Raw genomic sequence first — 23,003 nt, forward strand, 5'->3', positions numbered from 1 at the left:
AACATTTCCTCAGAAGTGGGAGGGCGCACCAGAGTGGGGAAATGTTGCCATGGTGACAGGAGAGGGACTCCTGTTTCCCCTGGCAACAGGGCTGAGGAAGCCCCTCACAGGCTGGTTCCTGGAGGGAGGTGCTATGAGTCTCTGCTCTCCATTCAGGTCCCGGCTCCCTTTCCCCTACACCACTTTCTCCACCACCCCAGGGGAGTACTGGGAGGGGCCTGTCCAGCTTCTCTGCCCTCTATCAGACCCAGTCCCCTCCACATTTGCTCCCCCTCCCACACATCCAGCCCCTTCGGCCCTCTGGGCGCCACATTAATTGATAAAGATCCTATGGGTTTCTGTTCTAGGCACCACATTTTAGGAAGGACGTAGTCAGGCTGGGGACGCTCTCAGAGGGCAGGGTCACAGATTTGCTAAATAATCACAGGCCAGTTAGACCCTATTCTGAGGAGGCCATCGGTGTGAGGAGGGGAACAAAGGAGTCAAGAAAGGAAGGGGAAAAAGTCTGGGGGGGGAGTGGGGAGAAACCCATCCCTGAGTTCCAGTGTTGGACTGGCTATCATATAAAGCGATTCGCTTTGCTCTCCTTGGCCTCGAGAGCACAACTAGGCTCAATGGGGAAGGCAGGTAGTTACCTACCAGGAGGGCAGATCTAGGCTGGGATTCAAAGAATTTCAAAACTGCAGCTACCCCAGAGGGGAATGGGCTGCCCCAGGGAGCCCAGTCCCTAAGGGTCTTCAAGCAAAGGGTGGGTGACCATGCGTTTGGCAAGTTGGAGAGGAGATTCCCAGTTCAGCTACAGGTTGGGTTAGATGGGTTCTACACCCCCTTCCAATCCTGCTTTACCCCCTCCTAAAATAGCTAGCATTTATAAGTGCCAGGCACTGTGCTAAGTGCTTTATAAATATCTCATTTAGACCGCACAACAACCCTGGGAAGAAGGTGCTGTTGTTATCCCTATTTTACAGATGAGGAAACTGAGGCGAACAGGTACAGAGACTTGCCCAAGGTCACACAGCTAGAGAGTATCTGAGGCTGGATTTGAACTCATGTCTTCTTGACTCCAGGCCAGGCACCCTTCCCATTATGCCACCTAGACGTCTATGGCTCCTCCTATCTGAGAATCTAAAGGTGGTAGGTGAGGCAGGCACATGGGAGAGCCCAGGCACTGGGGGCCCTGATCTTGAGTCTCATCCTCCCTATTCCCTCACAAAGATGTTCTCTTGAGGCCTCAGTTTCCCCATCTATAAAATGGGAGAACAAAGCTGGTCTGTCATCACAGGTGGGAAGTAACAGGGCCACCTCTAGAGACATAGCTCAGAGTCCAGACCTTCCTGAATGAAAGTCAGGGTGGCATGGGAAGGGCAGGCCCTTTCCAACACAAGGAAACCTGGCTTTATAGATTCTGAACTTGGTGCCTCTCCATAACACTGGAGTCCCTGAGGACAACAGAGAGAAAAGAAATATTGTTCCAACAAATTCTGGAGCTCCTGTGTCAGTAGCTGAGGGTCTGGACTAGTCAAGGAAGGATCATCTGTGCTGGCCAGAACAAGGACTATGCATCATCTCTGGATCCCAGTGATCCAGGCCATGTCTGCCAGCTTATCCCCTGCCCCCAGCTTGGGGGGAGTCTGCCAGATGTCACGATGCCTACAAGCCTGAGATGAGTCAACGACGTGACCCAAGAGCCAAAAATGCTCATTCAATCTTAGGCTTCATTAATAAGCACAGTGTCCATAAGGAGGGGGAGGGGGAGAAAGGGAAGCAGGCAGAGACCGCCCCACAATGACTTGCTCTGAACAAAGGACCCATCTGGAGGCTCGGGTTCAGTTCTGAGCATCACATTTTAGGAAGGACATTGATAAGTGGAAGTCTGTCCAGATGAGGGCACTCTGGATTGGTGAAAGAAGGAAGGATATTTAGCCAGGAGAAGAAACACATAGGGCAGAGGTTCCTAAGCTTTTGTAAGTATGTCATGGTTCCCTTGGGCCTTCAGTCTGGTAAAACCTATGGATTCCTTCTCTGAATCTTGGTTTTAAATGCAAAAATAAATAAATGAATGAAATGAAATGAAATGCACAAGATCACAAAGGGAAACCAATTCTATTAACATTCAATCATCAAAATATTAAAAAAAAAAACTTCACAGCCTTTAGGTTAAGAACCCTTGAATATCTGAGGTACAGGACAAGACAGCTTCCTTCAAATACAACAGAAATGGATTAGACCTGTTCTACCTCAGCCACACAGGTTAGGGGTGCAAGTTGCAAACATAAAGAGAAACATTCCCAACACTCAAAGCTTCCCCCAGATAGATGGGGGCTGCCTTAGGGGGTTCCCCATCACTGAAGGCTTCCAAGTAGAATTTGGATGAGGAGTGGTAGAGGGGGTATTCCTTCCTGTTCAGGAAGGGAGAAGGTGGCCTAGGTGCCCTGAAATTCTCCTTTTCTCAGCCTGAGCCTATGTATGTACGGATCTAAGAAACAAGGCTGCAGCCAGACCCAAGCTAGGAAGAGGAGGGGTGTGGGGTCTGAATCAGGGCTTACTGAGTCAGAACAAGGACCCCTTCCCAGGGGGTCCTCCTAGCAAGCTGACACTATGTCCCATGTCCTGGGAACACAAGGGACAGTTTCTTCCCTGGTAGAGAATGGCCCCATTGTTAGGGTCACTGGATCCCCTAGCGCCTCCCCCCATGCTGTTTCCCAGGCTGATTCCTGCCAAGCCCCTAGACAGTAGGGGGGCAGGGTGGGGGTGGTAGAGGGGTGTAAATCTCTCTAGACTATGAGCCAAGACCCAGGGGGCTGAGGGGGGTTCAGGGCCTGGAGTCTGCCCCAGGAAGGGGCCTGCCTAGCTCGTACACCCTTCTCCAGCCCCTCCAGCAGACCAAGGGGAGAGGAAGCCCAGTCTCGCTCCCTCTAGCTCACCACCAAAGGGCTGGGCGACAGGTCCCGGTCACAGGGATAAGGGGGCCTGCACTCATCCCAGTCCATAGGAAGCAAGGGAGGGTCGGCGCCCGCGTCCTGGGTCTGACTTCGGGGAAGCACCTGATACTGGGCCACCGGCCAGGGCTCCCGCAGTCACCTTCAGAGGGCGCCGCAGGGCGGGGGGGGGCCCCACTCGCTGCTCTCCAGCCCGGCCCCATCCCTACGATTCTCCCTCTTCCCTCCGGCCCTTCCCAGACATGCCGGCCCAAGCCAGACCCGGTGCCCATTCCGGGCCGCAGCACAGCCCGATGTGGCCAAGCGTGCCCCCCCGGTCACGTGACCCTCTCCTCTCCCCGTCCCCAGCGCACACGGGGAGCCACATGTCCAGGGCTTCTCCTCGGTCAATCCCTGATTCGCCTTCTCTCGCCCCCCCTCCCCCCGCATCTGTCCTCCGTCTACCCCCACCCCGGGGGTGCCTGCACCTGCGCACATAGCAGCTTCCTCCCCCCGCAGCCCCCTCCCGGCTTGGCCCGGGCCCCGCCCCTCACGCCACGGCAGCCCCCTCCTCGGCCGGGCCTGGGCCGCGCCCCTCAGGCGCGGCAGCCCCCTCCCCACCCTGCCGGAGCTCCCAGCTCACGTCCAAGCCCCCTTCCTGGGGCAAGCCCTTCCCCGTCCGGACTGTGCCCCAACTCCCACCGGCCTTACCCGCTCCTGGGCCTGGCCTACGCCCCCTCCTCACGGCAGTGCCCTCCCCGCGGCCCGGCCGGCGCCCCCTCTCCTGCTCTGCCCTCCCCGCGGCTCGGCCCGGCCCGGCCGGCGGGCGCCACTGACCCGAAAGAGGCGGGCGGCGGCGGCTTGGCGCAGCGCGGTCCAGGCGAGGCCGGCCAGCAGCAGCAGTAGCAGCTCGGCGGCGGCCAGGTGCGCGTGCTGGGCCCAGCTCCGGCGGCTCCGCTCCCAGCCACAGTCCGCACAGCCCCGCGCCGCGTCCAGCAGGCTCCGGTAGCTCCGCTGCAGCAGCTGCGCGTAGCCCGGCATGGGCTCCGGCCCGGGCCCCGGCGCCATGCCTGCCCGCTGCCCCCGCCGCCGGGCCCACGGGGGACCCTCGCCCGGCTTCTGCCCGCTTGCCCGCCTGCCTGGCGCGCACGTCACCCACCGCGGCAGGGAGGGGAGAGGAGGAGGAGTAGTAGGAGGGGAGGGGCCCCGCCGGCTGTCTCGGGGCGGGGGTGGAGGGTGGCCAGCACCAAGGGGGAAGAGGAGGGGGGGAGGTGCCCTGCGAGCTGCTGGGGCAGGGGGTGGGGGTGACGGTGGTAGGAAGAGCAGGGTGGGCAGCACCGAGAAGGAAGAGCTGCTGGGGGAGAAGGAAGAGGGGAGGTGCAAGCTCCGCCCCCTGGACCCGCCTCCCTACCCCGCCTGTATGCTCCCCAAAGTGGAGGGGGGGCGACCCGTGCACACGCTAGCTACTGCCACTATCCTTAGAAACCCCCTCTCCCCCTTTTCCGACCGGGAAACTGAGACCAAGAGAGGGGAAAGCGCTTGGCCCAAGGTCACACACAGTGACTAGAACCTGGGACCCCCGAGTTCCAAAGTCTTCAGACCCTCTTTTTCCTGTCCGACACACCGGAGAGGGGGCTGCAGTCTCATCCCTTATGGCCATCAGAATAGTCCAGCAATGAAATGGGCAGCCTCGGAAGTGATCCCCTCCTCTTTGCAGGGGTCCAGGCAGAGACTGGATAACCACCGCCACCCTTCCCTGCTGCCGGTCAAACGCATTCCTACATGGGGTGGGAGATGACCCTTGGTGAAGGAGGGTGGCAGGACTCGGGGCTCTTGTCTTCTCGTGCAGCTCTGGGTTCAGAACTAACTATCCCGGGGTCCTCCAGGCTCTGAAAGATCATCCCATCCATTTGGCCCCCTCTGACTCAGGAGAAGAAAGGAGGCAGGGAAAAAGCAGAGAAGTTGCAATCAACAAGGCAGCTCCCTTCCTCTTTCCTGGGGCCATTTTGCCTTGAATGATTGGACTCCTGTGGCCCAGGCTTTCCTTGGGGGATGAGCCAAAGAGGCATCCCAGAGATGCCATCAGTCCTCTGCCTCTTCCCCATTTCCCTCCAATATGTACTACCAGGCTACCTCAGTGCCGCTGTCTCCCAAAGAAGTCAAGTGACTTGTCCAAAGTCAGCATTTGAACCCCAGACCCCTGAATCCCGAGTCCACTCTTTCAAACTGCCTTTCATCTGGTTCCATCTCCCTTCTCCTCAGGATTTCCCAGTTACAGCCTCTTTGGCATGAGAGCTCTCCCCTGTTCCAACTTCCAAATTCAAAGGATCAAAAGGTGGGTTTGCCTAGACAGAGTCTAGCCCTGGGCAAATCTGACTTGTTTTCCTTTTGCCCTTCCAAACAAGCTAGAGATGAGGGACTTAGATCAAGGAATCAGGTCAGGAGCCGATCTGTGAGCTGAGCAGTGAGGAGAGCTGGAGGTTCTGTTAGGGCTGTGACCAGGGGAAAGATGAAGTGGGCAGCCAGCCTATTTTACAAAAGAGTCAGAAACCATTCCACCTCCTCTAGTGCTCTAGAAGGATGATGCTTACAGTGAGTTCATCCTGCTTCCTCATTTCTCCAGTTGAAATTGTGTAGAAATGAAGACCTAGCAGTCCTACCGGAATGAATGAAATTACAGATTAAATGCAAATTAGGTGCCAGATTACTAAATGTTGGGGACAGAAACACTAGCAAGCCAGATAGTCTCTGCCCTCAAGGGCTTTGCATTCTAATAGGGGAAGATAACATATGCTGGAATTTGGGGTAGTATTGATTTGATTACAGTTATTCTGAGTCAAAGTTGGAAGTTGTTGGAGAACAAAAGGTTGGGAAGGGAAAGAAAGAGGAGGGGAGTGGAGGTGAGGAGAGGAGAAGAGGGAAGAAATTTATGAAGATGAGTCTGGATTTTAGCTTGGTAGCACGAATGCTCACTGGTAAGAAGCCCTGGGTCTACCATTGGGAGCTTGGAGTGCTGAGTTGAAGGTGTAGAGTTATAACTCTCAGCAGACCACTCCCATTATTACTCCCATTAGAATGATTTTGAAATCTTCCCACTTCATTTCTCTACTTAATATAATGGCCAACCTACTCTACCTCCTTATTTCTCTGGTTCACAAATTGAAAGTTGGAAGAGGCCTTGGCCACTCGATCCAGACCCCTCATGTTATGGATGAGGAAATGGACGCCCAGAAAAGTGATGTGATTGACCCAGGGTCCCACTGGTAGTGACAGTTGATTCCAAATCCTGTGCTCTCTCCAGTGTACCATGCTCCTTCTGTTAGGATAGTTCCAAACCATCCTACTTCCTCATTTCTCTGGTTGAGATAATACCCAAAGGAGTCCCACTTGACTTCTCAGTAAGAGGCCCAGAGTTAGGATCTGAGTCTGGATCAGACTTACCCAGAGCCAGGGAAATGAGAGAACACACACAGGACAGGAACAAGTGTTCCCTCCCCTCAGTTTTTCCCAGAGCATCTCCCATTTGCCTCTATCCCAAAATTCAACATGAATTTCTTAACGTCTACCACGCACCAGGCACTGTGCTAGGCTTTGCAGATATAAAGACGAAAGTTCTTTGGAATTCTCCATCACACCCTCCTTTCCCAGGAAACTCATCTTTGGGAAATCTCATTATTCAGCAAGATCGAATTTGCCTGGTTCTCACTTGTCTTCAGTACCCTTTGACTGGAAGAGCGAGGGCTCCAGGGTCTCTCTTTAACGAGGGGCTCAGTACAGTTTTTCTCCCTATTCCCTACCACACATCTTTGGAATTCTCCATAATGGCCCCTCGATGGCGTGCCTTCCCCCCCTTTTCAGCATCCTTTTGTGTGTCCTCTTCCACCATTAGATTGTAAATTCTCTGAGGGTGGGGGCAGTCTTTGTTTTTATTTGATTTGTAGCACCAGTCCTTAGTACAGAGCATGGCACATAGTAGGCATTTTAAAATTTTTTGATTGACATAAAAGAGACAAAGTCTTTGCCCTCAGGGACCTTACATTCTACCTCTATTATACTGATTTGTATATGTGGGAAGCAACTAGGTGGCTCAGTCAACAGAGCACTGGATTGGAGTCAGAAAGACTTGAGTTCAAATCTGAACACTTAGTAGCTGTGTGAACCTGGGCAGGTCACATCACTCTGTCTGCCTCAGTTTTCTCATCTGTAAAATGAGTTGGAGAAGGAAATTGCAAACCATTCCAGTATCTCTGCCAGGAAAACCCCAAATGAGGTCACAAAGAGTTGGACTGGAAACTGAAACGACTAAATAACTTAACAACAAAGTATCTGTGGTATCCCTCTCCAAAGAGAATGTAGGTTTATTGAGGGAAAGGAGCGTTGCTAGTTTTGTTTCCCAGGGCCCTAACACATTGTGACTATGAAATAAATATTTGCCGAATGAATGGGGCCGCTCTCTTTAATGCCCAGAATGGCTCTCACTCTGGCCAGGCTGCAGAAACTGAACCCTGTGGAGCCTCCCCCTCCCCCCAAGGTCTCAGCAGGAGGCCTGGCCTTGGCCCAACCTGCCCAGTGGCATTCAAGAGTGGCCCCTTCCCAGCCTTTTCAGTTTCCTTTCTTCTGGCTGGTTTTTCAGGGATGAGGGGAGTGTTGCAGAAAGGGCCTTCCCCCCAGCCTGGCCCTCCCTTCCTCCAGCTCACCCCTGGACTGTTTCAAAGCTCCTCTGGTCCCCTATCTGATTGGGTTAATACTCCTCAGTAACAAGAGAGGTGCTCTCTGGCAAGTTCTCCTCCAATTTCTTTTCAGCAAAGACCCAGGCAGCCCTAGGGAGGGGCAGTGGTCAGTGGATGGAACTGTGGGAAGGCCCCAGCAAAATGACTGTGGAACTCATTCCTCCACCTTCTTGCAAAACACTTTTTGTCTGTTTACCATCCAGTCTGACAGAGTGTTTCAGTTCAGGAGTGGGTGCTACCAGAGAAATAGGCCGGGCTGGGGAAAGGCTGAATTTCACCATCACTGGATACTTTGGGAGGAGAAGCACCAGCTTGCTTGTGGGTCAAGGCAGCAGAAGCTTTCCAGGGGCGGGGGGTCTGTGTCCCCCTGGATGTTTACAGCTCTGGTGTCTTTCCCTATCATGCCAGGCAGTCGGAAACTCAATGGACCCAACACAAACCTCTTTCATATTTCCCACAAGCACATCTCACAAAGGCCAACATTCATCCCAACAGCTGTGTGACCTAAACCATGTGGGGGCCAGAACTCCAGGCAGTAGGGTGCAGAAGGTTGAAGATAGGGCTGTCTGCTCAGGGACAACTGAGGGGGAGGGGGAGAGCAGGAGAGTGGGTAGCCAGGACCATCTGCTCAGGGCGTAGAATTCTAAAACTTCGGATCTGGAAGGAATCTCAGAAGGCATTTGGTCTAAACCCTTCCCTAAGGAATGAATTCTTCCCCCTCTCTTACTAACCTGACAATAGTATTAACAGGTTGGCATTTATATAGTGTTTTAAGGTTTGCAAAGCGCTTTAAAAATATCTCATTTGATCTTCAAATTCTATTGTTCTCATCTCCATTTTATGGATGAGAAAACTGAGGCAGATTTCACCAGGGTCATACCACTAGTAAATGACTGAGGCTGAATTTGAACTGTTCTTCCTGACCCCAGGGCCACCCTTTATGCTATCTCATTTGACAACGTTGTTCAGCCTAGGAATACCTTAAGGAGGCAAAACTTCATGTAGAGAGATGTTCCCTTTCTGGAACCAGTTTTTTTTTTTAATTTAATTAATAAATTTATTTATTTTTAGTTTTCAACATTTACTTCCACAAGATTTTGAATTCCAAATTTTCACCCCATCTCACCCCTCCCCCCACCCCAAGATGAATACCTCTTCCCCTAGTATGCCTTCCCTTCTATCTCTCCCCCCTCTTCTCTTATCCCCTTCCCCTTCTGTTTTCCTGTAGGGCAGGATGGATTTCTGTACCCCATTTCCTGTATTTCTTATTTCCCAGTTGCATGTGAAAACATTTTTTTTAAACATATGTTTTTAAAACTTTGGGTTCCAAATTTTCTCCCTTCCTCCCTCCCCACCCACCCTCATTGAAAAGGTAAGCAACTCAATATAGGTTATACATGTGCAGTTATGCAAAACACTTCCGTAGTAGACATGCTGTGAAAAACTAACTCTATTTCTCTTAATCCTATCCTGTCTCCCTATTTATTCTATTCTTTCTTTTGATCGTGTCCCTCCTCAGAAGTATTTGCTTCTGATTACCCCCTTTCCCAATCTGCCCTCCCATCATCCCCCTACTCTCTTGTCCCCTTCCCCCCCTATTTTCTTGTAGGGTAAGACAGATTTCTGGAACCAGTTCTAACCACCTCCCACTCCCCCCAACATAAATCCACACTGTTCCCCACCTAGTATCCCACCCCCACCCCCTTTGCAGGTATGGTAGCTGCTCTTCTGATTGCATTCCTGATAACCTTGCAGCCCAAATACCACAGGCCCATCCACCCACATTCTATTAGGAGCTTACATTTGCTTCAGAAGACAGTCCTAGCTAATAATATATACCCATTGAGGCCAGATCCACCCAGTGCCTTCTCACAAAAGACATTTTCATTACTGGCCACAGGCTGATCCTGCTAATGGCCAAGAGTCATCTGCTTTCTGAGCTAAGCATCTGGCAAAAAGACCTTGGTGTTTCCTGAGGACACCTTCATTTGATACAAACACAGTCTGACACTGCAGTCCTCGATCCAGAAAGGATGGAATCAATGTGCCATGTCACAATAGTAGGAAAAGAAAACTGGATTCAGGTTCCAGGTCACTACTTACTAGTTTTGTGACCTTAGCAGGTCATGGGATCACTGAGCGGCCAATAAACTCCAGTGGCTCTCTGGTGCCTATGGGACAAAATGTCAACTCTCCTGTTTGGCTTTTAAGAAGCAGCTAGGTAGTAAGCTCAAACCCTTCCTCCGGAACTGATCTGTGCCTGTAGCTGGATGATTCTGGAAAAGTCACTTAACCTGTTTACCTCAGTTCCCTCATCTGTAAAATGGGGATAACAGACAAGGATCAGCTAAGATGGCAGAGTAAAGGCAGGGACTCACCTGAGTTCTCTCCCAAACCCCTCCAAATACCTTTAATAAATGACTCTAAACAAATTCTGGAGCAGCAGAACTCACAAAAAGATGGACTGAAACAAATTTCTAGCCCAAGACAACTTGGAAGGTTGGAAGGAATGGTCTGTTGCACCAGGGTGAGAGAGGAGCATAGGCCAGCATGCCAGCACAGACCGGGCCCCAGCAAACCTGAAGCAGGCCTCAGGGCAAATGAATCACTGGCAGTAGTGGAGGTTAATAGAACTCTCAGCCCACAGATGCCAAAGACAACTTAGAAGGTCAGCAGAAAAGGTCTGTTACACCTGGGAGAGAGTGGAGTGCTGTCCAGCGCTGGCTGCACCAGCACAACCCTGGCCCCAGCAAACCAGGAGCAGGCTGTGGGAGTGACTGAATCAGCAGTAGCAGCAGTGGCTGCTTCTGGAACTGACAACTGGTCAGAAGGAGATTACAGGGGTTTCTGCTGGCACTGAGGCAGGACTCTGCTGCTTTGCCCATACTTGGATCTGGGTTGCAGTCCTGGGTGGCAGTCCCAGGGCAAGGAGGGGCACTAGCACAGCAAAGCTTGTAGCTAAATGGAGGGGGTCCCTTCTCACAGTTCCAGGGTAGAAGAGAGTGCTTGTGGTTGCTCACAGACCAGAGCATAGGCCAGGAGAGGAATAAACACCTCTTCTTAGATCATACCACCTTGGAAGAACTGAAAACTTACAGGTCCCTAGAAGTATCTCTGAAAACAGCTGCATAAAATCTCTGAAGCCTGAGGCAATGCACCTCCACCTTGGAAGCAGAGCCCTTCTTTAACAAAGAGTTAAAAGTCAACCAATAGGCTGGGGAAATGAGCAAATGACAGAAAAAATTCTGACTACTGAAAATTACTATGGTGACAAGGAAGATCAAAACATACAGTCAGAAGAAGACAACAAAGTCAAAGCTCCTACATCCAAAGCTTCCAAGAAAAATACAAATTGGTCTCTGGCAATGGAAGAGCTCAAAAAGATTTTGAAAATCATGTAAGAAAGGTAGAGTAAAAACTGGGGAGAGAGATGAGAGTGATGCAAGAAAATCATGAAAAATGAGTCAACAGCTTGCTAAAGGAGACACAAAAAAATACTGAAGAAAATCGCCTTAAAAAACAGACTAGGCCAAATGGTAAAAGAGGTCCAAAAGCTCACTGAAGAAAATAATTGCTTAAAAATTAGAATGAGCAAATGGAAGCTAATGACTTTATGAGAAATCAAGACACAATAAAACAAAACCAAAAGAATGAAAAAATAGAAGATAATGTGAAATATCTCATTGGAAAAACACTTGACCTGTAAAATAGATCCAGGAGAGATAATTTTAAAATTATTGGACTTCCTGAAAGCTATGATAAAAAAAAAAAGGCTAGATATCATCTTTCAAGAAATTATTAAGGAAAATTGCCCTGATATTCTAGAACCAGAGAGTAAAATAGAAATCGAAAGAATCCACTAATCACCCCCTGAAAGAGATCCCAAAATGAAAACTCCCAGGAATATTATAGCCAAATTTCAGAGTTCCCAAATCAAGGAGAAAATATTTCAAGCAGCCAGAAAGAAACAATTCAGGTACCATGGATCCACAATCAGGATAACACAGGATTTAGCAGCTTGTATATTAAAGGATCAGAGGACTTGAAATATGATATTCCTGAGGGCAAAGGAACAAGGATTACAACCAAGAATCACCTACCCAGCAAAACTGAGTATAATCCTTCGGGGGGGGGGGGAAATGGAAATTCAATGAGATAGAGGACTTTCAAGCATTCCTGATGAAAAGACTAGAGCTGAACAGAAAATTTGACTTTCCAATGCAAGACTCAAGAGAGCCATAAAAAGGTAAACAGGAAAGGAAAATCATAAAGGACTTAGTAAACTTAAATTGTTTATGTTTCTATATGGGAAGATGATATTTGTAACTCATAAGACCTTTCTCATTATTAGGGTAGTTAGAAGGAGTATATTTAGACAGAGGGCACAGATGTGAGTTGAATATGAAGGGATGATATCTAAAAAATAAAATTAAGGGGTGAGAGAGGAATGTAGTGGAAGAAAGAGAAAGGGAGAGGTGGAATGAGGTAAATTATCTCACATAAACGAGGCAAGAAAAAGCTTTACAAAAAGGTGAAAGAGGAGGGAGGTGAAGGGGAGTGAGTGAATCTTACCCTTATTAGAATTGACTCAAAGAGGGAATAACATCCACACTCAATTGGGTATAGAAATCTAACTTACCCTACAGGAAAACAGGAGGGGAAGGGGATAAGAGAAGGGAGAAGGTGATAGAAGGGAGGACAGATTGGGGAGGGGGTAGTCAGAAGAAAAACACTTTCAAAGAGGGACAGGGTGAAAGGAGAGAGAAAATAGAATAAATGAGGGGAGGGGAAATAGGATGGAGGGAAATAAGGTTAGCAATAGTAACTGTGAAAAACATTTTGAAGCAAGTTTCTCTGATAAAGACCTCATTTCTCAAACACATAGAGAACTGAGTCAACTTTATAGAAATAAAAGCCATTCTCCAACTGATAAATGATCAAATGATCAGTTTTCAGATGAAGTAATCAAAGCTATCTATAGCCATATGAAGAAATATTCTAACTCATGATTGGAGAAATTCAAATTAAAACAATTCTGAGGTACTACCTCATACCTATAAGACTGGCTAATAGAACAGAAAAGGTAAATGACAAATGTAGGAGGGGATGTGGGAAAATTGAGACACTAATGCACCATTGGTGGAGTTGTGAACTGATTCAACCATTATGTAGAGCAATTTGGAACTATGCCCAAAGGGCTATAAAACCATGCATACTCCTTGACCTAGGAATATCACTAGTAGGTCTGTATCCCAAAAGAGGTAAAATGCAAAATGGAAAAGGACATATTTGTACAAAAATATTTATGGCATCTCTTTTCTGGGGGTAAAGAATTAGAAGCTGAGGGGAAGCCCATCAAGTGGGGAATGGTTGAACAGGTTGTGGTATGTGATTATGATGGAATACTATTGTACTATAAGAAATGATGAGCAGGAGGCTCTCAGAAACACCTGAAAAGACTTGCATGGGCTGATGCAAAGTGAAATGTACTGTGTACAAAGTAACAGCAATATTGTAAGATGGTCAGCTGTGAATGACTTAGCTATTCTCAGCAATACAACAATCCAAGACAACTCTTGAAGGATTTACGATGAAAAATGCTATCCATCCCAGAGAAAGAACTGATGGTGTCTGAATACAGATTGAAGCATACTTTTTTTTTACTTTATTTTTCTTGAGGCTTTTTTTTAAATTTGTTTTGTGTTTTTTTGGTCTATGTTTTCTTTCATAACATAACTATTATGGATATGTTTTGCATGACTACACATGTATAACCTATATAGAATTTCTTGCCTTCTCAGTGAGGGGTGGGGGTGGGGAGGGAGGGAGAGAATTTGGAACTCAAAAAAGTTTTAAAAACAAATGTTAAAAATTGTTTTTACATGTAACTGGGGGAAAACAAAATACTAAATAAAAGCATATAAAAAAAAAGATGAGGTGGGGAATAATAATAGCATTTACCTCCCAGGATTCTTGTGAGGAACAAATAGGTAACTAACATATATAAAGTACTTTACAAATCTTAAAGCACTATGTAAATGTTACTATCAAAGCCTGTTAAACCCTCTCTCTCCAGCCTCATTCTATAGCCCTCCCTTCCTGCTGGACTTTAGTGTAACCAAACTGGCTTCCTTTCAGTTCCTGGCACATGGCTTTCCCCAACTCCTGGGCTTCCCAAGTGGCCTCCTTTATCAGGCTACTGCCATCTTCCTGGCATACCTCCCTCCACCCTCTTTTTGGTTTTGGAACCAAATCAACTCTGCCAGTGTTCTTGGAAAGGGTATCAACCCACTGTCCCAATACTCCACACACCACCTCTATAACCTTCCTGATAGCCCTGGTCATCATTTCCCTAGATGTTGTCTCTGCCTATGAGTGGATAAGCACCTCAAGGGAAGGGCCTGTCTGACTCATGTTTGCTCTGTCTACATGCATTGTCTCCCCTGATATCATCTAAATTCCTTAAGAGCATTTCATTTTTTGCCCTTTTATCTGGCATACAGTAGGTACTTAATGTTTGTTGATTGATTGGATCTTTGAAATCATCTAATCAAGAATGCCTACTATGTACCACATACTATGCTAAGCACTAGGGATATGAACAAAGCAAAAACATGGTTCCTGTACGTCTTTGTAGAGGCTCACAATCTAATGGGGGAGACAACATTCAAATACATCTTTGTTTTGCTATGTATAATCAAGCTACATACAGGGAAACTTGGAGGAAATGCTGGTAGGAAGGCACTGGCATGAAGCGGGACAGAGAAAGGGTGAAGGTGAGACTACAGCTGAAACTGGAAGAAAGCCAGGAGACAGAAAGGAGCAGGGGGATTGTTCCAGATGTGGAGGACAGACAGGAAATGAATGCAACTGGGAAATGGGGTGTCTTGTAATGTTGCTGAAGTACAGAGTACACGAAATTGAGTAAGATAGAAGATGACCACAAAAGTAGGAGGGAAGCAGGTATGAAGGACTTGACTCTAAAAGCCAGATTTTATATTTGATTTTGGAAGTAATAGGGGGCCACTGGAGTTGACTGAATCATGGGAAGGGGGTCAGATTTGTGCTTCTGAAAGATCCATGTGAACACTAATGTATTATTAGTGAAGTTATGAGTTGATCCAACCATTCTGGAGAGCAGTTTGGAACTATAACAAAGGGCTATAAAACTGTGCATACCCTTTGACCACTACTAGGTCTACACCGCAAAGAGATCATAAAAAAAGGAACAGAATCCGCATGTACAAAAACATTTATAGCAGCTTTTTGTGGTGGCAAAGAATTGGAAATTGAAGGGATACCCAGCAATTAGGGAATGGCTGAACAATTTATGGTATATGAATGTAATGGAATACTATTGTGCTCTAAGAAATGAGCTGGCAGATTTCAGAAAAAACCTGGAAAGACTTGTATGGTCTGATGCTGAGTGAAGTGAGCAGAACCAGAACACTGCACAGTAATAGCAACATTGTGTAATGATCAACTTTGATACACTTAGCTCTTCTCAGCAATACAATGATCCAAGACAATCCCAAAAGTCTCATGAGAGAAAATGCTAACCACAACCAGACAAAGAACTATGGAGTCCAAATGCAGATTGAAGTGTACTATTTGCTCTTTTTTTTTTGTGAAATTTTCCCTTTCTTGTGGCTTTTCCCTTTGTTCTGATTCTTCTTTCACAACATGACTAATGTGGAAATAGGTTTAATATGACTGTATATGTATAACCTATATCATATTTCTTGATGTCTTGGGGAGGAGGGAGGGAAAGGAGGGAGAAAAAAATGTGGAACTCAAAACTTTATAAAAGTGAATGCTGAAAACGATCTTTACATATAACTGGAGAAAATAAAATACTATTAAGTGGGGGGGGGGGAAAGATCCATGTAACAGCTCAGTGGAGGATGGGCTGGAGCTGGGAAAACCTTGAGGTGAGGATACCAGCTAGCAGGGTATGGCCCGTAGTCCAAGTATGATGTGATGAGTACCAAGACCTAGGTGGTGAGTGTCAGAGCAGAGAAAGAAAGGGCATGAGAGATGGCAAGGTGGGCTGAATGGACAGGCCTTGACAACAGCTTGGATCTAAGGGGTGAGAGTGAGGAGGCCCTGATGACACCTAGGTTGTGAGCCTGGGGGATGGGGAGGTGTTACCCTCCACCCTCTTAATAGGGAAATTAAGAGTAGGGGAGGGTTTGAGGGAAAGAGGAGTTCAATTTTGGACACTTTGGAGATGGAGGTCACAAGAGAGATTAGGATTGGTTAAATAAATCTGAAAACCATCCAAATAGAGATGAGATGGAATCCACGGAAGCTCATGTGATCACTAAGTGAAATGGTATGGAGGGAGAAGAGGAGCCAGGGCAGTGTTGGGGTTCAGCAGTGTTCCCGGCGTCAGCAGGTGGGTCCTGGATGAAGGCTCAACAAAGGAGCCTGGGAAGGAGCGTTCAGACCTTTTGGAGAACCAGGAGAGGAGTGTAACTAGAACTCAGAATGGAGAACCAAGAGGGTGACGGACGGCGTCAACTGTGGATAAATTACTCCTAGCCCACAGCCCCTCCTGGGACTGGCTGAGAATCCAGTGAGATCACAGATGTGAACAAATGTTCACTTTAAGTAATTCACACATGTAGAGCAATTAACGCTCCCATCTGGCCCCCACAGATGGCAGATGCATCTCAGGGAGACAGCAGGGTGTGGCTCAGGTGCTGAACTGGGGCTCACCCCACCCAGCAGCAGCTCTGGCAATAATTATCCACAACTTTCACTTCTGGAGGAGAGGTTTCAGGGTGTGCAGCACCAGCGGTATCATCCCTCATTTTATAAGCAAGCAGAAGTGAGTAAGGGCCTTGCCCAGGGTCCCACAGGCAGCTGTGGGATCCCTGTTCAGCCTCCTTGGGCCCCAGGTGGAGCCCTGACTCCCCACCCTCCAGGGGACACATGCTAGGGTCCTTTACTGAAGAGCCTTTATTGAAAAAGGTGTTGTGGGCAGGAGCCTGGGTCTGGCCAGAGTCCTCAGAAGGAGCTGAGGGCAAGAAGCCTCCTGAGGGAGGCTGGGGAGAACCTGCAAGAAAGGGCATCCCATTGGCCCCGAAAGGAATGGTCCTGCATGGGAAGACGAATGCTTTGCTTTGGGAAGGGTGGCCAGCTGAGGGGGTTTTCTTCCTTTCTTGGGGAGGAGAGTCCGATGCCCTCCACAAACCCCGTGGCCCTTCTCACGCACTTGGAGTGTACTGTAAAGCCAGCCGGTCAAAATCATTTTCCTTCAAAAGAAAACAAAAGGGAGGGGAACCCCATCAGTCTCTCACAAGCTTCCTACAAAAGTTCTGAGGAGGAAGTGACCTCAACAGGGCATCTAATGCAGCCCTGCCTGAAGGGGGCAGCTCCCTCCTTTACAGTGGCCTAGACAGATGCTCCTTCCAGCTCCTGCTGAAATTCCTCCCATGATGCAGAGCTCACTATCTCACGGGAGGCTCTGCTCCACTCTTAGAAAGTTCTTTCTTATAATGAGTTGAAATCTGTTTCCCTGAGATAGCCTCCTGGATCTGCCTTCTGAGGACAGGCAGAACAGGCCTTAATCCCTCTTCCCACGGGGAGCTCTCCATGGTCTAGAACAAGCCATGGATTTGGACTCAGACAGAGGACCTGCATTCAGATCCAGCTCTGTCTCTCCCTTGGAACTGATCCTCTCTGGGGCTCAGTTTCCTCATCTATAAAAAGGAGTGGGCAGCCTGAAGAGCTTTTAGGGTCACTTCCAGCTCTTCACGCATGATCTTTCAGAAGACTTCAATGTACCCCTTAAAACATGGGAACCAGAACTAGACCCAAAATTCCAGGCGGGGTCTGACTGAGGCAGGAGATAGCTGGCCTGGCCTGGCCTCCTCCAGGACACTAAGACTACAGAAGAGGCAGTCCAGAGGGGCTGGGGAGCCATCGGGGCCTGGGATGAATTGGGAAGTCCTCAGCTGGGCCTTACCTTGCTCTGGTACTCTTTGATGAATGGGTGGGACCGGTGCGCATCTTTCAGTTGAGACAAGTATCTGTTTGTCACCTAGGGCAGGAAGAAGGATCACTCATCCCTCTGGATGACTTACCATCCCCCTCAAAACTTGTCCTCCCCTACATCTGCCCTCCCAGGCCTCTTCTTCGAGGAAACTGTCCTGTACCCTTCCCCCTCCCCTGCTCACTCATCAGATGCCACACTTGTCCCTGACACACACTTGTCGGCCTTCGCTCGGACACCTCTAGTGACAGGCCGATGCGGAGGTCTATTTTTGGACAGCTTCAGCTGTCTTCTTCTGTGTCCTCCGCAGAGTCGCTGTGGCATAGGCCTGAGCACGAGGGAAGGAAAAGGGGGAGAGAGCCAGGGGAACCTTACCTCAGGGGGCTTCCCCAGGTGCTGGGACAAGACAATGAAGTTGATGAGGGTCTCTGGGTGGCTGCTGTCCTGAAAGCAACAAGGACAGAAGGCCCAGGATGAGGACAGAAGCCTGTCTGCTTCCCTTCCCAATCTCTGCCCACAGACCCGGTGACTTCGTGTCCGTGAGTAACATCCTCAAGCAGTCGGGATCAGCCCCTTCTGTAGCACTGGAGTCTTTGCAAGGAGACTGGTGCACTTGGGGGCTATGGGACTTGTCTGAGTCCCTAGCTGAGCAGGTGACTCAGAAGAGGGGTTCAAACCCAAGCCTTTGCTCTCACATCCTGTCCTTTCTTATATTACACTCCGAAGCAGGGATGAGGTCCAAACCCAACCCTTTTCAGCAAAGATGAGGCAGCAGGGCTAACTGTGTCACCCCCACTTTACAAAGGTGACTTATTCATGGGCCCCCAGCCAGTGCTCAGTGGGGATAGGAATCACCCCAGCTTGCCTACTGCTAGGCATGGCTTCCTCTGCTGGAGAAGTGATCCTCCGAACATAAAACTGGGTGCTGTCAGAGCTCCAGTTGGAAACTAGGGTGTACCTGCCTTCTGTGGGGCCTCGAACCTCACCTTGTCAAGTGCCTCTTGGAGAACTCCCTCTGCATCCTCCCATTTGCCCTGGGCCATATAGCAGGCAGCTTGGCCATTGAGTAGGAGCAGGGTGGAGGAGCACTTATCAGCCATCTCCTGGAAGATGTAATAGGCATCCTGCAGCTTCTCACCACCCTACAAGACACAATTGTTATAGCTTGGAGGCCTGCCCTGCCACCACCCAGGGACAACTGGTCACCACATCTTTACGTTCAATCACTCAAAAGTCCAGTAATAATAGGCTTCCCTTCCTAGACCCACCCTCACAACCTGTGCCTAGGGAGGCAACCCCACTAATTTACCAAAGACACAAAGAACTTCAAGATCTGGGAGGCCTCTGAGCACAGAATGTCAGAACCAGGTAGCTTTCTGGCAAGTAGAATATCAGCACGTGAATGATCAAAGCCAGGAACCCGGAGAGCATCTACTCCATACCCGGCCTTTTTTTTCCTTGTTCAGAACTGTGATTTCATCTGGGGAGGGAATTCCCAGTACAGAAGAAATGCCCTCCACTGATGCAAACAGACAAATTGTCTTGAACTTTAAGAGAGAGAGGAAGATGCCTGACCCTCTAATCTGCCACAGACTCAGACTCTCCAGAGGGATTGTCTTAGAGCCAGGAGACACTTTAACACAGAGAATGTCAGAGAGGTGAGATGTCCCACTGCATCTGCTATGCTCAGCTACCTCTCACCCCTCGTTTTATGTACGGGGAAACTGAGGCCCAGAGAAGGGAAGAAACATGAACAAATTCAGACACAGAGTCAGTAGCCGAATTCAGGTCTCTCAGCTGCTGGTCTGGTACTCCAGTCACTAAAGAAACGGCTTGTGTCCCTCAGAAGCCTTGATGGCAAGAAGTGAGGCACACAACCTGAGCTCTCGAATTCATTCAGTTACTGGAAATGGGCTAGGAAGGCAGCTCGAACCTCCTCACTGAGAAAAGTGAGGCAATCTGGACACTCCACAGGCTGGAGTCTTGTTTTCTATACAAAAATCAAGCCAGGGAAAAAGGCCCAAGGCTTAGGAAAACAAAACTGTTGGGCTCTAGGACACTGGCACTTGACCCAGCCAAGGTGAATGACTGTGGATGCCTTGTGTGTTTCTAAGAGAGCCTTCTGAAAACAATGATCAGTTATCCAACAAAGAAACTTGCCAGAAACCTGGAAAGCCCAGCCAGGAACAGGCCAGACTGCCGAGAGAGAGGGGGGAAGAATCGAAGGCCCAGGCTTCATCACTCTGAAAATGGTGAAACAGAGAGAGATGGAACTAGTGAACTCCCAGAGAGGACACAGGACGTGTGAGGCAGCTGGCCTGCAGGAAGAGCCAACCCTGAACCCTACGGCAAGGCAGAGAAGCCCATAGCAAGTGGGCCCACTATCATCCCCACTGCTGGGTAGCCAGGTGGCCCTAGGAGGAGAAAAGGACTGCCCAGCCACAACTCAGAATAGATGATAAACGTCAAGTCTCATATTCTCTGACCGGGGCCACTGGCCGAGCTGCACTCATGGAAACGACAGACCCTATTTCATTTTGGATGGGACCTGTAGCTTCAGGCCCTCTTACGTCCCTTTGCTCCAGTCACACCATATGTCTACGTGTGGCAGGACCAGTTAAGCGTCACCACAGAACGCACACATGACGGGGTCATCCCCCAAATAGCGATTCATTCCACCACCATTCCCTAGGAAGCATCCACGCTCTGCACGGTCCCATTCTTGGAGCTTGAGAGAGGAAGACGATAAAGAGACTGTCTTTGTTTTCGAGGTCATGGAGGGCATGCTAAGCTCACATGAATCTCATGTCCTAGAAGGCAGAACTGGGATTAACAAGTACACTGGATGAAACAACTGGGGACATTGAGCTTAGAGAAGAAAGACTTGAAGGGAAATCTGGACTGATGTCTTCGGGTATCAGGGGGGCCATCACGGGGGAAAGGGACTAGACGTGCCCCGCCAAAGGGAGAATTGCCCTAACAGGGAGGCAGATTTCTGCTCAGGATGAGGGAGGACCACTTAGCAATGTGTGGAATCCCCTGTCACCAGAGGCACCCCACTGCGGGGGACAGCCTAGCGGAGACTTTGAGCCTGGCTGCACATTGAGATAGCGGCTCAGCGGCACTCTCCCGATGTGGGTCTTCACGCTGCTTGTGACACCACAGTCCTTCGCCGCAGCAGGAGAGTGAGGTTACTGGAAATGAAAAGAGGGTCCACTTCCCTTCAGCAGAGCACTGCACACCGCAGGACCGAAGCGGGGAAATGTTTTCCATTCGCGGGGTGCGGCCACACGTGCAGGCGACACTCGCTGGTTCCGTCAGCGCAGGAAAGGCCTGCTGCCCCCCGGCCCTGGCTTCTCCCGGCCAGTGGGGGTCTGGGTGCCGACGCCTCCCTCTGCCCGGTCCCTGCCAGGGCTCCCAGCTCGGGGCACTCACCGTGGCCAGATTGACCCAGGCCGTGGCCAGTTGTGTCAGAGTGGCATCCTCATCCTGCTCCTGCATCTTTTTTAGTTCCTTGCTGTAGCCAAAGGAAAGAAAGGAAAATCAGGGCCGAGAAAGAAACTGGAAAACTGGCACAACAATGCAGTGTGGGGGAAGCTGAGTTCATCCAACTATATGTGAAAGCAACTTACAATTTTTTTTTTAAAGTCCATTCCCTTTGACCCAGAGATCAGACTGCTAGAAACATATCCCAAGGAAGATAAAGACAGAAAGGGCCCATGCAATTCATGACAAAACAAGAGATTAGATGTTCACAGGAAGTAAGATGGTTGCATAAAATTAAAAGTTTGTGCACAAGCAAAATTAGAAGAGAAGCAGGAAACTGGGAAAAATCTTTGTGGCAAGTTTCTCTGATAAAGGTCTTATTTCTTTTTTCTTGTAATTTTTTTATTAATTTATTTAGATTTATCAACAATCACTTCCATATGCTTTTGAGTTTAAAATTTTTGTCTCCCTTCCTCCACACCCCTCTCCAAAACAGTGCACAATCTGATATAGGCTTTACATATATATATACCTATTTAACATACTTTCACATTAGTGATGTTGTAAGTAAGAATTAGAACCAATAGGGGAACTACCAGAAAGAGGAAACAAAACACAATGGAAGAAAAAAAATAGCAAATAGTACGCTTCCTTCTGCATTAGAACTCCATAGTTCTTTCTTTGGATGTGGATAGCATTTTCCACCACGAGGCTAAAGGTCTTATTTCTAAGATATATAAAGAACTGAATCAAATTTATAAGAATAAGAGTCATTCCCCAATTGATAAATAGGCAAAAGATATGAATGGGAGGCTTTCAGAGGAAGAAATGCAAGCTATAAATAGCCATATGAAAAAAATGATCTAAAACTCTTATTAGAGAAATACAAATTAAAACAAATCCGAGGTATCATCTCACAACCATCAGCCAGTCAGTCAACAAACACTTAGAAGCACTTACTATGTGTCAGGCACTGTGCTAAGCCCTGGATTGAAAAAGTTGGTAAAAAAAGGAAAATGGGGCTGTGAGAAAATTTGGACACTAATGCACTGTTGGTGGAATTGTGAACTGGTCCAGCCATTCTGGAGAGCAATTTAGAACTACGCCCAAAGGCCTATAGAACTGCCTGCCCTTTGGCCCAATGACACCGCTGCTGGGTCTACACCCCAAGGAGACCAAAGAAAGAGGAAAAGGATCCATATGGGCAAAAATACTAATGGCAGCTTTTTTTCTGGTAAAAAAGAATTAGAAACTGAGGGGGCGCCTATCAAGTGGGAAATGACTGAAGTTATGATATATGGCATATGGTATATGAAAAAGGCTGCAAGGTGGAACAGTAGATAGAACTGGCGTCAGGAAGAGCTGAATTCAAATCCTGCCTTAGACACTACCAGCTGTGTAACCCTGGACAAGTCACTTCACTTCTGTCCGCCTCAGTTTTCTTAATTATTTTTATTTATTTCAATAAATATTTCCCAATTACATGTAAAAAGATTTAACACTCATTTTTAAAAATTTTGAGTTCCAAATACTCTTCCTCCTTCCTGTCTCTTATGCTTCTCTGAGAAAGCAAACAATTTGAGATGGATCATACATGCGAAGTCACACAAAACATACGTCCAAATCAGCCACCCTGAGAAAGAAAACACAAACAAGACAAAGCAATAGAAGTGTGCCTCGATCTGCCTTCAGAGGGCCCCAGCTGTCTCTGGAGGGGGCAGCATCTTTCATCACCAGTCTCTGGGAGCTGTCTCGGGCCCTTGTCCTGATCAGAGTGGCCCAGTCTTTCACAGCTGATCTTCCTTACAATATTGCTGCTGCTAATGTTTTGTTGTTGTTCGTCCCTCATTTTCTTTTCTTTTCTTTTCT

General features: G+C 48.4%; 2 protein-coding genes across 2 annotated transcripts in view; both read right to left on the minus strand.

Annotated features, from left to right (window-relative positions):
- The window catches only part of CERS1 (ceramide synthase 1), a 24,827-nt gene extending 8,102 nt beyond the window's left edge, over positions 1-16,725 (minus strand). Inside the window, exons 1-2 of the mRNA XM_027853123.1 lie at positions 16,370-16,725; positions 3,756-4,272 (exon numbers count right to left, since the gene is read on the minus strand). Coding sequence (XP_027708924.1) covers positions 3,756-4,272; positions 16,370-16,725 — 873 coding nt within the window. The remainder of the gene's footprint in view (positions 1-3,755; positions 4,273-16,369) is intronic.
- Positions 16,597-23,003, minus strand: part of COPE (coatomer protein complex subunit epsilon) — a 28,055-nt gene continuing 21,648 nt past the window's right edge. The window contains exons 6-10 of the mRNA XM_027853175.1: positions 21,084-21,165; positions 18,635-18,790; positions 18,024-18,092; positions 17,622-17,696; positions 16,597-16,908 (exon numbers count right to left, since the gene is read on the minus strand). Of these exons, the coding sequence (XP_027708976.1) occupies positions 16,861-16,908; positions 17,622-17,696; positions 18,024-18,092; positions 18,635-18,790; positions 21,084-21,165 (430 nt within the window). The 3' untranslated portion in view covers positions 16,597-16,860. The remainder of the gene's footprint in view (positions 16,909-17,621; positions 17,697-18,023; positions 18,093-18,634; positions 18,791-21,083; positions 21,166-23,003) is intronic.

This window comes from Vombatus ursinus, unplaced genomic scaffold (assembly GCF_900497805.2).
Source record: "Vombatus ursinus unplaced genomic scaffold, bare-nosed wombat genome assembly UNPS02009918.1, whole genome shotgun sequence".
NCBI lineage: Eukaryota > Metazoa > Chordata > Mammalia > Diprotodontia > Vombatidae > Vombatus > Vombatus ursinus.